Source organism: Cupressus sempervirens, chromosome 2, assembly GCF_028749045.1.
Source record: "Cupressus sempervirens isolate cs-2001-9-10 chromosome 2, ASM2874904v1, whole genome shotgun sequence".
Lineage (NCBI taxonomy): Eukaryota > Viridiplantae > Streptophyta > Pinopsida > Cupressales > Cupressaceae > Cupressus > Cupressus sempervirens.
In genome coordinates, this window is record NC_143119.1 from 477318786 (window position 1) to 477333739 (window position 14954).

The window sequence follows — 14954 nt, forward strand, 5'->3', positions numbered from 1 at the left end:
TGTAAAGAATGTGTGATGGCAAAACAGAAGAAAAGTTCTTTTTTGAGCAAAAGGTATAATACTTTTGTGAAATTGGAGATTGTGCACACAGATTTGAGTGGTCCTACAAAGGCTGGAGCATTCTATGGTGAAAAGTATTTTATGATTCTTGTTGATGATTTCACTATAACGATGTGGGTTGCATTTCTTATAGAAAATATGAAGCTTTTGAGAAACTCAAGATATTTAAGAATGAATCTGGTTTGAAGATTAGATGTTTAAGATCTAATAGAGGATGAGAATTCATTGCAAATGAGTTTAACAATTTTTGTGAAGACAATGGTATAAAGAGACAGCTTTCAACCCCCCCCCCCGTAAGACACCTAAGCAGAATGGGATAGCAAAAAGAAGAAACATATCAGTGACTGAAGCAACAAGAGCAATGATGTTGGAAAACAATGTATCACATATCTTTCAGAGAAAAGCAGTGAATACAGCAATATATACTATAAATAGAGTGCAGATTAGACAAGGCAGTAGTAAGACCTCGTATGAACTTTGGTTTGGACATGCACCTACTATTAAGTACTTTAGAATCTTTGGAAGTAAATGCTATATTAACAGAGATGATGACATTGGAAAGTTTGATTCTAAAAATGATGAAGGAATGTTTCTTGGTTATTCATTGAAAAGCAAAGCATATAGATGTTTTAATTAGAGATCTAAGACTATTGTTGAGAGTGCAAATGTGAAAGTTGATGAGAAGTTTAGAATTCAGGAAAGGATACTTGATTATAATTATGATGAAGAGACTAATCCAAGAACTAACAGAATGTTGAGCATGAATTGTTTTATGAAACTAGCACTAATTTGCATAATGAAATACAAAGAGAAGAATAGAGAGAACAACCTAGAACAGAAATCAAAGTCGAGACAGTGACACCTAACAGGAATGTGACAAAGAATAACCATGTTGAACATATTATTGAAAGCAAAGACAAAGGAGTTATGACAAGGAACAAGGTACATTAAGAACTATGCTCAATTTCTCAAGTTGAACCTAAGAATGTTGATGAAGCTTGTGAAGATGATTATTGGATAAAAGCTATGAAAGAAGAATTGGATCACATTGAAAAGAACAAGACTTGGGAATTAGTTCCTAGACCTAAAGATAAGAATGTTATTGGAACTAAATGGGTATTCAGAAACTAGAGGAATGAACAAGGTGAAGTTATAACAAACAAAGCAAGATTGGTATGTAAAGGTTATTCGTAGCAAGAAGGAATAGATTTTGAAGAAACTTTTGCACATATTGCTAGACTAAAGGCAGTAAAAATGTTTTTTGCATATGCAACTAACACGAACTTTAAAGTTTATCAAATGGATGTCAAATCAGCTTTTCTAAATGCAGAACTAGAAGACGAGGTATACATTGAACAAGTTAGTAGTTTTCCCTTGATAAATAAAGAATGATATGATTTGCAGATTAAAAAAGGCATCTGGATTGACACAAGCACCTAGAGCCTGGTATGCAAGATTGGATAAACAAATTTGGGGTTTGTGAAAGGTAATGCTAATAGTAAATTGTATCTAAGAAAGAATGATAAAGGATTATCGATTGTTGTAGTATTTGTGGATGACATTATTTTTGGAGGAAATGATGAAGCAAGTGAAGCATTTTCAGAAGAAATGAAGAAAGAATTTGAGATGAGTATGATTGGAGATATGAAATACTTCTTGGGATTGCAGATTCTACAAAACAATGATAGCATTTTTATATCACCAATGAAGTATCTTAAAGATTTGTTGAAAAGATTTGAATTGGAAAGTTGTAAACATGTTGGAGCTCCTATGGTAATTGGATGTAAGTTATCTAGCAAAGATGAATATCCCCTACTGTTGAACAGAAAAAGTACAGATCTATGATTGGCAGATTGCATTATTTGACACACTAGACCTGATATAGCTAATACAATTGGAATTGTGGCAAGATTTCAAGCAGATCCTAAAGAGACACATTATGCAGCAGAAAAAAGAATTTTCAAGTATTTGAAAGGCATGCCTGATTATGGATTATGATGTGACAAATCACATGATTTTACTTTATGTGCATACACTAATGCGGATTGGGTAGGAAGTGTAGATGACAGAAATAGCACTACTGGTGGAGCATTCTTCTTGAGAGGGAGATTGGTTTCTTGGCTAAGCAAGAAACAAGATTGCATTTCACAGAGTACGGCAGAAGTAGAGTATGTAGTAACAACAAACAATTGTAATCAGATTATTTAGATGAAGCAAATGTTGAAAGACATTGGGATAGAATTCACTGAACCTATTATCATTCATTGTAACAACACAAGTACTACAAGTATGTCAAAGAATCGAGTACTACATTCAAAGACAGAGCATATATCTAGTGAGTATCACTTTTTGAGAGAGAAAGTTGCACAGCAAGAGATTAGATTGTAATATGTCAGCACAAAGCAAGAGGATCTTCTACTCCTAATGCATAACTCCATACATCCAAAACGTGGTCAAAGGAGTAGATCTAGAGCAAGGTTCCTAGGCGAAGACCTTGGATGATCTTTGACATAGGGCATTAATCATCAAAGGCCTAATTGAATTGGATCTAAAAGGGTCAAAAGATGCAAACCCTTGATTTGACTATATTAGAGGCCAAGATCACAAGGAACCGATATCAAATAACATAAACGCGATTCCAACATTTATATACAATTACAAATAAGTGTCACAAAATAATAAAAAAGAGCATTACAAGATTGTTGTTGCTACATAGCATGTGCAATTGTCTATATTATATATGCATCAAAAGCACAAAGTAAGTACTAAGTAGCTTCTAGATAATCTAGAGATATAAGAAATATGTGCAAAGGAAACTTCGGCAAGGGTCCCCATGGAGGAGGCTTGGGCTCTATTTTTGAGGAGCGCGAGGTCCTATGAAAATAAAATTTGGGGGCTAAAGTTTTATTTGGAATCTTTTCCTACAAAATATGAGCCCTACTTTTTAGCCCTCTCAATTTGAGCGAGTGAAAATGGGGTGGGGATGGCAATAGCCCCACCAACTTAAGAAAAATGTGCCACATGTTAACAATTAACCTACTCATTATTTTCCCACCAAAACTAAAATGAATCCCACCACAAATTATAACATAATAAATTCAAAATCTTAAGCTGATTTTCAATATATAAAACTTATGGGATCACCAACTTCATTAAATTTAGGATCTAAGATTTTTAAACTGAAACACATTATAAAATTCATGGGACTGCAGCTCTAAGTCACAAGGTTCGAGTTCGAGTTTGAGTTCGACAACCATGAAGTTCGGAAAAAGTTCGGGAAGGCAAAAAAATTGAAAAAAATTCGACAATAAATTCGACTTATATAATTTTCAAAAAAATATAAATATATAACCCTGATTCCTAACCATGGGAGAGTTCAACTTTGTAGAGATGATTATAGACTATGATTTTTTTTTACTTTTCATTGCAAATAAAAAGAATTAAAATAAAAGAATAATAATATTTTTATCTAATCTTTACTATTAAAATAAAATTGTGAATATTACAAAATAAAAATAAAAATAATATTGTAATAATTAATTAATTAATAATCGTAAATAAGTATGCAAAATATTAATATCTTATTGATGATAAATAAATAAATAGCATAAATTATACACAAAATATAAATATTTTTGTACATAAAATAAATACACATACAAATGTTTTACTAGTAATACAGGAATAATAAACGTAAAATTTATTATCATAATCTTTTTTATGGGTATTTATTGTCATAATCTATATAATATTAAAACATAATAATAAAAATAACAATGATTATTATAATCTTTTTAAACTTTCCAACCACAATAAATAAATACAAATGTTATTGAAGCGAGACCGTCAAGCGCAAATGGTCGTCGTGGATGACACAGTATCTATAAACAGGGAGCGAATGGAGTAAACAAAGAGTAAAGCAAACGCAAACAGAAATGAATAGATGAATGGTAGGAGATTGGAGTAGACGAATGGCAGGAGGTTGGAGTAGACAAAAGCCATCAGACACGACCCTTGAACAGCGCTGGAATATTCAACAACAGCACTGTGATATTCAGACAATCATTTTTGCCCTAATCGAGCTTCATATACGCAGGTGAAGGTCATTGTTTTAGAAGCTTTTTTTGCCTAGAAACCCCAAAACAACTTCACACGAATTTAATGACGAATTTAAACGAATTTTTTTCATTTTTTACAAATTCGCCGAATTTCAAACCTCAAGCCGAAAATTCGGCAAACCCTGTGACTAAGGGACTGCTCACCTTTAAATATTCCTAAAAAATCTTAGCAGCCACCCCCTATATTTTTATGGAAGCCCTCTTCATGGGACCCCAGCCTTATAGAGGAAGTGTATACGATATAAAGTTGTCCCCGATACATACAAATATAGAAGCAAACAACTGCTCTTTTCACTACGTATTTTGGCAAAACAAAAGCACAATTAAAGAAGATTCCTCACATGCCATAGCCTATAGGATGTTCCATTGATACTCTTCATGAAAAACATTTGCGACCTATTTAATATATTGTTTACTTAGATTTCTATTTTACTTGTTTCAAAAGCTGTTGCAATATCTCTGATAGCTCTAGGCAAGAGCCTACAACACAATGGTAAATTGTGAGCCTCTTAATTGGGAGGTCTTGGGTTCGAATCTACTCAAGCTTAACTAATAATCGAAATAATGATTCACAACAAATAATAATAATTAACCTTGGCTTCGGCCTCTTACCAATCAAAAAAAAAAAAATCTCTGATAGCTCCAGTTCGTATAATTTCCCTGACCTAATTAAGGAAATTTCTGCCCAAATGGCATACAGGATCAAATTCTGAATATACTGAAATGCTTTGGTATTTTTTTCTTCCTATCCTTTAACATGAGCTGAATACGCTATTGTGAGCGAATGGGTTTAGCACTCAATGCTGTAGAAAAACATATAAATCTGTGTTCTAATCTGCCCCAAATCATTACATTTTATGATTAACTGCTTGTGGCAAACTAAGGCTCAGTTATATTTACAGAGACACCCATTATTGTAACTCCATAGGTATGCATCAATCTCGATATAGTTCGCGCTTCTCACAACAGAGGAAATAAACTATTATCAGGACGTACAGAGAAGGGAGAAAAACCAGTAATTCTCCGAGTTTCTGTCATGGGAAGAAGCATCCCGACAACGCCGAAATATGTTGATGATGGCAGGCGGACTGTGAGAGGGCAGCAATTATAAATCACTAACATAAATTGGAAGGGGCAAAAAATTTAAAATGGAAAACGGAAAATATCCCCTTTTAGCATGCCTCGGGAGAGGGGTCCAGGGGAACGTAACAAGAACAAGAATTTCCAATCTCATGTTTAGAACAACTTGTTCAGGAAGATCGACATTGGAAAATTACATATCCAACACTGGACACTGATGGTGTGCCGCATTTCCGTTCATTTTTAGCTTCTTTGGTGTCCTGATTAAGTAGATATTCCTTTCGTCTCATCTTAATTCATCTGTGCTAAAAACTAACTAAAATAAATTCAAGCGACTATCATATCTGCTCATGGAAAATGTTCAACTACAGAAATGCTATCCAAAAACCAAAACAGTGAAGAAAATTTAAATTATGGAGGCAAGGGAGAGGAAAAAGTGGATCTTTGCTACCCCAGCAATTTCCAGGAGCAAATACAGAGGGCAGGGCAAGGGAAGGGAAAAGAGACAACCTTGGCATACGTAGCCGACGATAGATGATTTGCAGGCAAGCTGGTTGCATGCATATGCATTCTTCCTCTTACCGCCAACACTCAGACCACCCTTACCCTGCCAACGCACTTCGTATATTTATTTCAAGCACAGCTCTGCTATTCTTCACGTTCGTGTCAAGTAAAGACATTTTCCGTCGGTGTTACAGCAAAGATATTTTGGCCATCGGGAACGTAACCGGGCCCCAAATTTGAAGTTGCCTATTTTGGTTTAACTTCAATCAATATATAAAGTACTCTCATCTCTTCTTTTAAATGATAAAATCTTAATAATAATAAAAATAATTGATAAGGTCAACCAACAAATTTAGGCCCTCAATGGCACTCTCACCTCAGCACTCTCTAATTAGGAGCTTGCACACACAAATGGGAGTTTAGTTTTAAATAAAAATTGGTTTTGTCTTTACTCGAGGTCTAATATTTATAATAATGATAATAATATATTTAATAGTAATGTGATATTTTGGTGTTTTGGATTCATTTTTTATTATTGGATGTTGTCATTAGCTTTTATATATATATATATATATATATATATATATATATATTGGGATTGATGAAAATAGACACTTCGAAAATGATAACTCTCATGTATTATATATATAAGTATATAGAAGCTAGCGGTAATTACCACCCAAAAAGGAAAAAAGAAAAAAAAATAAAAGACTAATATGAAAATATTAATTGGCTTTTTAATTATAGTTGTATATTTTGTTAAAGTTGATATAAAATTATTCTTCATAAATTTATTTATAATTCTATATGTAGTGTTTAATTTGTGTAACTTTAATTTTTTATTTTTAAACAGATATTTTAATGGAAAATGTTAGGGTTAGAAGTAGAGTTAGGGAAAGGATTACAGATAGACGTAACATCAGAAATATTATTAGGGTTACAATTAGAGTTAGGTTTACGAATATGAATGGGGTTAGGGTTATGCTTAGAGTTGGGGATATAATAAGGTAATTTTTAAGATGATAGATAGGCTTATATGTAGGGTTGAGGTTTCTCTTAGGGTTAGAAGTAGGGTTATAGATAGGGTTACAATTAGAGGCAACATTACAAATATAATTAGGAGTAGGGTTATGATTATGATTAGGTTGGGACATAGGATTGTAGACACCTAAATCTGATTACATAAATTTGAGGTCAGATCAAGTCATCTTCTAAAGTATATTTTAACTAAAGATTAAATATATAATTATTTTAGTCTTATCTCTTAATTAATTAATTATAGCCCAATCAATAAATTAGCAGATAACCAATAGTCTAATTTAGTAATAAAACCCCCTTCTCTATTAAATTAAATAAATACAAAACTCATTTAATTTAATATAAAAAACCTCTCTATTTAATTAATTTATCCTCCACTCACAAACTAACCCTTCAACCCAACAGTTACCCAAATATTTATCTTTTAATTAAATAATACATCTTTTTAATTAAATCTCATGCACCAAATAATTCCTCTTTTAATTAAATTATTTATTTATTTGATTAAATCTCATGCACCAATAATTCTCTTTTTAGTTAAATAATTTATTTAATTAATTAAAGCTCACCCACCAGCCTTTTCTCTAACTAATCCATCCACCTCTCACATTCTCTAGTTAATTGATCCACCTCGCCCACCTTAACTAAAACACATCACCTCATCTTCCATGTTTAAAATCCCTCTCTAGATCACTTGCATAAGTAAGGCATGATTTATTCCCTCTAACTCAAGCCCAAGTCCACTTTCATGCCACATCTCCCTCATCCATCTATAAACACAGAAGTTCATCTCCTCCACCTATCTCAGTCAATTCAAGCCTATCTCACACCTCACTTAGTTAACTATCCATTAGCAATTATTATCTCTTCCTCAACCAATTGCTTGTAAATTGAACCCATTGCACCTCACAAATCATCCACCTTCTAAGTAGAATTATTATACCATTTTCAGAGCTAATTACTTTCAAAGCATTATTTGGCGATACTCAAATTTCCATGCATCTATCGAATTCATCCATTGTTGAAGCTTGAGCACCAGATTTGAGCACACATCCATAATCATGAGCAATCTGCATATCAAGGAGGCTACACGGAGACGCAAGTTTGCATATTTTGTTATTTGGTTTCCTTATTTGTTTATCATATATGTTTGTTAATTGATTTAGTTTGTTAGATGTCTAGTTTTGGCTTAATATCTTTTGCATCCTAATTCTAATGCATACATTTTGGCATGCTCGGTGGGACCCCGCAAATGGATCATTTCGCTATCCAACAATTATTTTTTCTTTGTTAAAGGACTAAAGAATTATCTAACACTTTTATGTTTTTTGTGATTTGTTTGCATAGTTTCTTGAGTTTTGCAAGTCAAGGTTGATATTAGGAGCCTACAAAAAAAAAAGAAGTTTTGAAATTTATAACTTTTTTATGATTTTCATAAAAAATTATTATATTCAAAGAAAGTGAAATAATTAGAAGCTCAATTTTTTTTTCTTGAGGTTCTTCTAATGTTGGCAGCCTGTAGTAAAAAATTTATATTTTTTTGAGCAATTTATGATTTTTTATATTTTTTGCATACTTTTTCATTAAAAACTTTTTTCATGAGCAAATAAAAGAATTAAGAGCTGAAATAGTTTTTGGAGGTTGTTGTTCATGTCATCATGCTACAATAAAAATTCAGATTTTTTTGAGCAATTTATGATTTCTTATATTTTTTGTATGGTTTTTCATAGTAAAAAAAAATTTGGGTGTAAATGAAAGAACTAAGAGTTGAAAGTTTTTTGGAGATTGTTGTTGATGTCTCCATGCCACAGTAAAAAAAAATCAGATTTTTTTGAGCAATTTTCCATTTTTTTAATGTTTTTTGCATGATTTTCCATTAAAAATATATTTTGGGAGCAAATAAAAGAATTGGAGGCTTTTTTTTTTTTGAGGTTTTTGTCAATTCAGGAACCTACAGTAAAAAATTCAAATTTCAAAGATCAATATTTGTCCATTAATAATGTTTTCATGATTTTCATTAAAAAAAATCTTTCAGAAGCAAATAAAGGCATTGTCTGATGAATAGTTTTTTGCAGGTTGGAGATGTTAGGAGGCTATAATAAAAAATTTAGATCTAAACAAACCTTTGGGAGTTAAATTTTTAAATCTTAAAATTTAACTCACATTTTATTTTGGGTACTAAAAGAAACAATGCATACTCTCACAAACACACAATCTTGAATGATTAAGAGAATGAGTCAAACAATGAATTTTTTGATTTGGGTCTAAAATGAAGTCACGTAATCTTGAATGCATAAGGTTTCAAAGGACATTGCAAATTGTACACTTTAATTTGAGCTTCAAAATGAATGCACAATTCTTGAATGATTAACGCATGCTCTTATTCCCTTCTCTTTCTAGCTTTTATGATTTGATTTATTAAGTTGACTCATTCAAACGATTTATCAAGTTGATGATCGATTTCTTAAATTGACTACATGCATTTTCAAGTTAGAAAAATGAATATTGCATCTTAATGATGTGTGTCTTCTGTCATAGATAGCCAACTTAAAATCTTCAATTTGGAACTGTGATTTTATGCATCTTAGAATCTAATTAATTAAGCAACATGTGTACTAAAAGGTTGTTAGCAAGATCATCCGCAACAACCCTAGGAGCATTTATAGTGAGGTCTATCCATTGGGAAGTGTCACCCCATTGGAGAATGACCTCACACTAGTAAATTCCCCAACCAATATAGAAATAAGGCACTGAACAAAAACAAAAACAAAAAACTCGCCTTATATCCACGCAAATTCGAGCGATGTGTTTTTTTAAGGTAATCTAAGATAGGAAACTTTCCTACAATTTCAATATGGTCAAAATAAACTCTTAAGTGGGTCACATGCATAACAATTGTTTGGGAGGACTCCATAGATCTAATTACGAACCAACTCAGTAGCTATCTTTTCAACCATATTCTACAAAGTCAATTTGACCTTAGGGATAATGTGTTTCTAAAGTGTTAGTATTGTGATTTGACCTCATGAAAACATTTGTTGAACATACACAATTCTTAGTCCTATTATTCATAATCTTTTTAAGGAGAAATCGCTTACTTATCTCTATCAAAGTCACTATGTCCTTTGAGAGACTAGTTTGTCACGTATCTTATTGATTGGTATTTTATCTATATGTGTCGTAAGGTTGTTAGTAGGTTCATTCACAACAATCCTAGGATTTATTTCTTGAGTAAGTATTATCATTCAAATCATTATCATTGTTTTTAAAAGATTATTTGTTTGTGTATATAGTTTTCTATTAAGATCCATATCATTGACATGTTGAAAGGTTGTTAGCAAGTTCATTTTCAACAATTGTAGGATTGTTCCAAATAGATATTTCATCTAAATCTAAGCTAGGGTATTCTTATCGCAGTCACTACCTCATCAAAGAATTGTCCAAACTTCGCAACATGGTCATCCTAGTCTTAGAGTCTCATCCTTGCTATCATCTAACATCATTTTTCTTCTAGCGTCATTATTCTAGTCTTCTGTCAAATCCTCATTTTTCTCATCCTTCATCCCTTTCTATCTCGTCATCAAATCATGAAGTCATAATTCTATTATGATGAGTTTGGCCATCCCACCTTTTCTCTCACTTCATCCTATTCCAATGATGATGAAAGTGTTGTTGACTATGATGGGTACATTGAAAGTCTTAGAGATCTTGGTCCAAACATCCTCCAAAATCCAAACTTCCTCCAAATTATCCCATTATACCTTCATGCATTCCAAACAATACTCTTTATTCTACCTTTGACAAGGGAAATCCATTTTTGCATTCATCTACACCATCTTCCTATATCCCACCCACATATCCCCCACATACATCATCTATGTATCCATCTTCCTCCACAATCATATCCCAATCTCCACCTTTCCATATAAATTCTACTAGCTACATCCCTATTCCAAATCTACCATGTTCATATCCTCCAACCCATTTTCCAAATCCTCAACTCAATCCTAGTTATGCAATGCATCAACCTAACTCGCCTACTCTTTCAAATACAATTCCATCCACTCTATCCTTCATCACTCCTCCACCTTGTATTAGCCTACCATATGCCACCCCACCATCTATTGCTACCACCACTCCATTCACAAAAAATATGAGCATGTCCATGTCATTTCCATTGACATCATGGGGTTAGGCCAATAAAAAATGCAAGTTGCAAGCATCCCTACTTTCACCCCTGTTGTGCCCACTCCACCACAAATAACTCCCCATATGCAACCACCACCACCTATAAGTATAATTCCACCTATCAAAAACTACTTTGTGATGCCACCACTCTAAAGTAAAAGTTTCCCAAAAATGTAAAAGTTGCATTGTACAACTTTGCAACTTTTAAAAGATGAAGTTTTTGTAGAGGATGGAATTCCTACACCAAACCTTGTTCTCATAGAAGAGCCTTTCTTGAAGGCATTGAAGGCTATGAGTGGGGAGGAACTTGAGCGAATTCCATTTTTTAGTGGAAATATGGAGGCATATCTAGTCATGGACTGGATAGAAGGGATGAAAAATCATTTTGAGTGTGGTGGCATCATAGAGGCTTAGAAAGTTAGGGTGGCAAAATCAAGATTGAGAGGCTCTGCTCTAACATGATAGAAGTTCATTTAGGCAGAGAGGGAAAAAGAAGGTAAGAAACCAATATCATCATGGAAAGGGATGGTTCTTGAAGTGAGAGAAGCATTTATGCTAGAGGATTATGAAATTTAGTTACACCAAAAGAGGCAGAATCTGAAGCTAAGGGATCTTGATGTAAGTTCCTACACCAAGGAGTTTTAAAAGCTTTGCATGGGGTCAAATGTGGCAGAGGATGAAAACCCTAAGGTAGCTAGGTACATTATTGGTCTAAAGTGGAACATTCAAGAGGAGATGACTCTTCTCAGTCCTAAAATAGTACACTAGTGCTACCAATTGGCTATGAAGATCAAAGAAAAGAATACAAGAAAGCATGACCAGTCTTCCAAAGGCAAAGGCAGAGGAAGAGATCAGAGAGGTCACAGAGGTGGCTACCAAGGTAAAGGAACTAAATCAAGGAATCAAGGGGAGTCCAAAGCTATAGAGCATGGGAGTGAAACCAATCCAAGAGGACGCCATGGAAGAGTTAGAGGATCTTAAGGAGTTTCTAATAGAGGAAGGAGTTCAAGTAGGAGTAACTCTTACTTTTCTATCATGGAATGCTATAGTTGTGGATAGTTGGGTCATCTTGCTTATAGGTGCTCTGAGAAGGCATCCTCTTCTAACAATGAGAAAAGGATTGGATATGCTCAAGAAGACACATCAAGTGTCAAGTCACCTAAGATCAACCACATTGAATCAGAAATGGGGGAGAACCTAATATTTTGAAGGGTTTTGGTTAGACAACCTGTGAAGGAGGAACCAAAGCAAAGGAGATCCTTATTCAGAATAAAGTGCAAAATACTTGGCAAGGTGTGCAATGTTATTGTGGATTCAAGGTCCATGGATAACATAATCCCTAAAGAGGCAGTGAAGAAGCTCAAACTTGAGAAGATACCCCATAGCAATCCATATAAGGTGACATGGTTGAACAAAGGGAAAAGTGTCCTTGTGAATGAACAAGCATGGGTGGAATTAGCTATTGGTGGGTACAAGGATAAGTTGATTTGTGATATCTTTCCTATGGATGCTTTCCATCTTCTATTGGGAAGAGCATGGCAATATGACAGAGGTGTCATCTACGATGGAAAGAAGAATGCCATTTCTTTTAAGAAGGATGGAAGGACATTCAAGATACAGTCACTGATGGAGAATGAAGAACCACAATCAAAGACCCCCAGTGTATTGTTGAGTAGTGGCAAGGAGTTTTTCAATGTATCCTACAACAAGGTGGTGAAGGGTATGCTATCATGGTACAACCTAAGGAGGAAGAGAAGATTATACCAACACCTATACCAAAGGAGGTGCAGAATTTACTTGGTAAGTTCAAAGACATAATTAGTGATGGATCACCTGCAACAATACCTCGTAAAAGTTCTACTACTCATCAGATTGACTTTATCCTAGGAGCCTCATTACCTAACAAGGCAACCTACAAGTTCGCTCTAGGGCATAACCAAGAAGTGGCTAGACGAGTGCAGGAGTTGCTAGACTAGGGATTGATAAAGAAGAGTATTAGTCCTTGTGCAGTTCCAGTGCTATTGGCATCCAAGAAAGGTGGTAAGTGGAGAGTTTGTACTTATTCTAGGGCTATTAATAGGGTCACAATAAAATATAGGTTTACTATTACAAGCTAGGGTTGTCATTGCACCAAAAGATCGACCTATTAATGTCCAATACAACCACTAGACTTATAGAACATAGGAAGCAATTAAGCCATGTCACAAATCTTGAAGGGGAACGTTGGAAATTAGTCAAAAAATCCCCCCTTTAGCATTAGCTGAGGAGATTTGAACCTATGACCAAGTTCTGATACCACTTTTTACAAGCTAGGGTTGTCGTTGCACCAAAAGATCAACCTGTTAATGCCCAATACAACCACTAGATTTATAGAACATAGGAGGTGGTTAAGCCATGTCACAAATCTTGAAGTGGAATGTTGGTGGTTAGTCCAACATTTCCTATACCTAGGATTGAGGATTTGATGGATGTATAGGAGGATCTAGGTACTTCACTAAGTTGGACTTAAAAAATGGCTAACATCATATTAGGATCTAGGAGGGAGATGAATGGAAACAACATTCAAGACCATTGAAGGGTTGTATGAGTGGAGAGTTATGCCATTTGGGCTTATGAATGCCCCTAGCACATTCATGAGGTTAATGAATGAAGTGATTAAGGACTACATTGGTAGGTTTGTGGTTGTGTATCTAGATGACATACTCATCTTTAGAAAAACCAAAGAGGAACATGTGAAACACTCGGAGATTGTGTTGAAAAGGTTGCAGGAGGAGAAGTTATCTGTCAACTTGGAAAAGTGTGACTTCCTCAAGCAAGAACTGGTATACCTAGGGTTTTTTGTATCACAAAGCTCATTGAAGATGGACCCAAGAAAGATGGAGGCTATCTTGAATTGGCCAACACCAACCACAAGGACATAGGTAAGAATTTTCCATGGGTTAGCTCAATTTTATAGAAAGTTTATTAGGAACTTTAGTAGTATTTGTGCACTAGTATTGGACACCATCAAAGGTGGATTGAAGACAAAATTCAAATGGAGTCTTGAGGTAGGAAGAGCCTTTAAAAGGTTGAAAAAAGAAGCAGCTATCCAACCTATCCTATTGTTACTTAGTGTTGATAAATTCTTCACATTAGAGTGTGATGCAAGTGGGATTGCAGTAGGGGCAGTATTGAGTCAAGAAGACAGGCACATGGATTTCTTAAGTGAGAAGTGTAATGAAGCCAAGAAGAAGTACTCTTCTTATGAATTGGAGTTATATGCTTTAGTGTAGTCATTCAGGAAGTGGAGACATTACCTCTTAACTAAGGAATTTTTGGTGTTTACTGATAATCAAGCACTTAGCTACATTAATACTCAAGAGAAGTTGAACAATAGGCACTCAAGGTGGATGAAATACCTATAAGCTTTCACATTCATTGTTAAGCACAAGAAGGGACAATTGAACAAGGTAGTAGATGCATTAAGTAGAAGAATGATGATAGTACAAGAGGTGCAATTACAGAGCATTGGCATAGAAAGTTTCAAGGATCTCTACAAGGACAATGAAGATTTATTTGAAGCATATATAGTATTTATTGATTTCCAAAATCATTTTTATAGTCAGCTCTCTAAATATACTCTACAAAGTGGCTTGGTGTTTAAGGGGTCGAATCGGTAATGTGTTCCTCAAGGTTCAATGAGAGAGAACCTTATTCAAGAGAAGAACAATGGTAGTCTTAGTGACCATTTTGGTGTTAATAAAACATTGGAGTTGGTTCAGAGATTCTACCATTGGCCCAAGTTACCAAGGGATGTGAGAAGGCATGTAGAGCAATGTGTGGTGTGCATGAAAGCAAAAGGGGGATCCAGTAATGCAAGTTTGTACCAACCCCTAACTATTCCCAACAAGCCATGGGATTGCATTAGCATGGACTTTGTGGTAGGTCTCCCTAAGACTAAAATGGGGTTGGATAGTATCTATGTGG

The 14954-nt window shown here is 34.4% G+C and overlaps 1 protein-coding gene across 2 annotated transcripts in view; it reads right to left on the reverse strand.

Moving 5' to 3' along the window:
- LOC149573105 (1,4-alpha-glucan-branching enzyme-like) overlaps positions 1–5923 on the reverse strand; it is a 245336-nt gene extending 239413 nt beyond the window's left edge. For both annotated transcript variants that reach the window (XM_089814283.1, XM_089814282.1), the window contains exon 1: positions 5769–5923. In XM_089814283.1, the coding sequence (XP_089670409.1) occupies positions 5769–5828 (60 nt within the window). In that variant the 5' untranslated portion in view covers positions 5829–5923. The remainder of the gene's footprint in view (positions 1–5768) is intronic.
- Positions 5924–14954: the final 9031 nt, after the last annotated feature.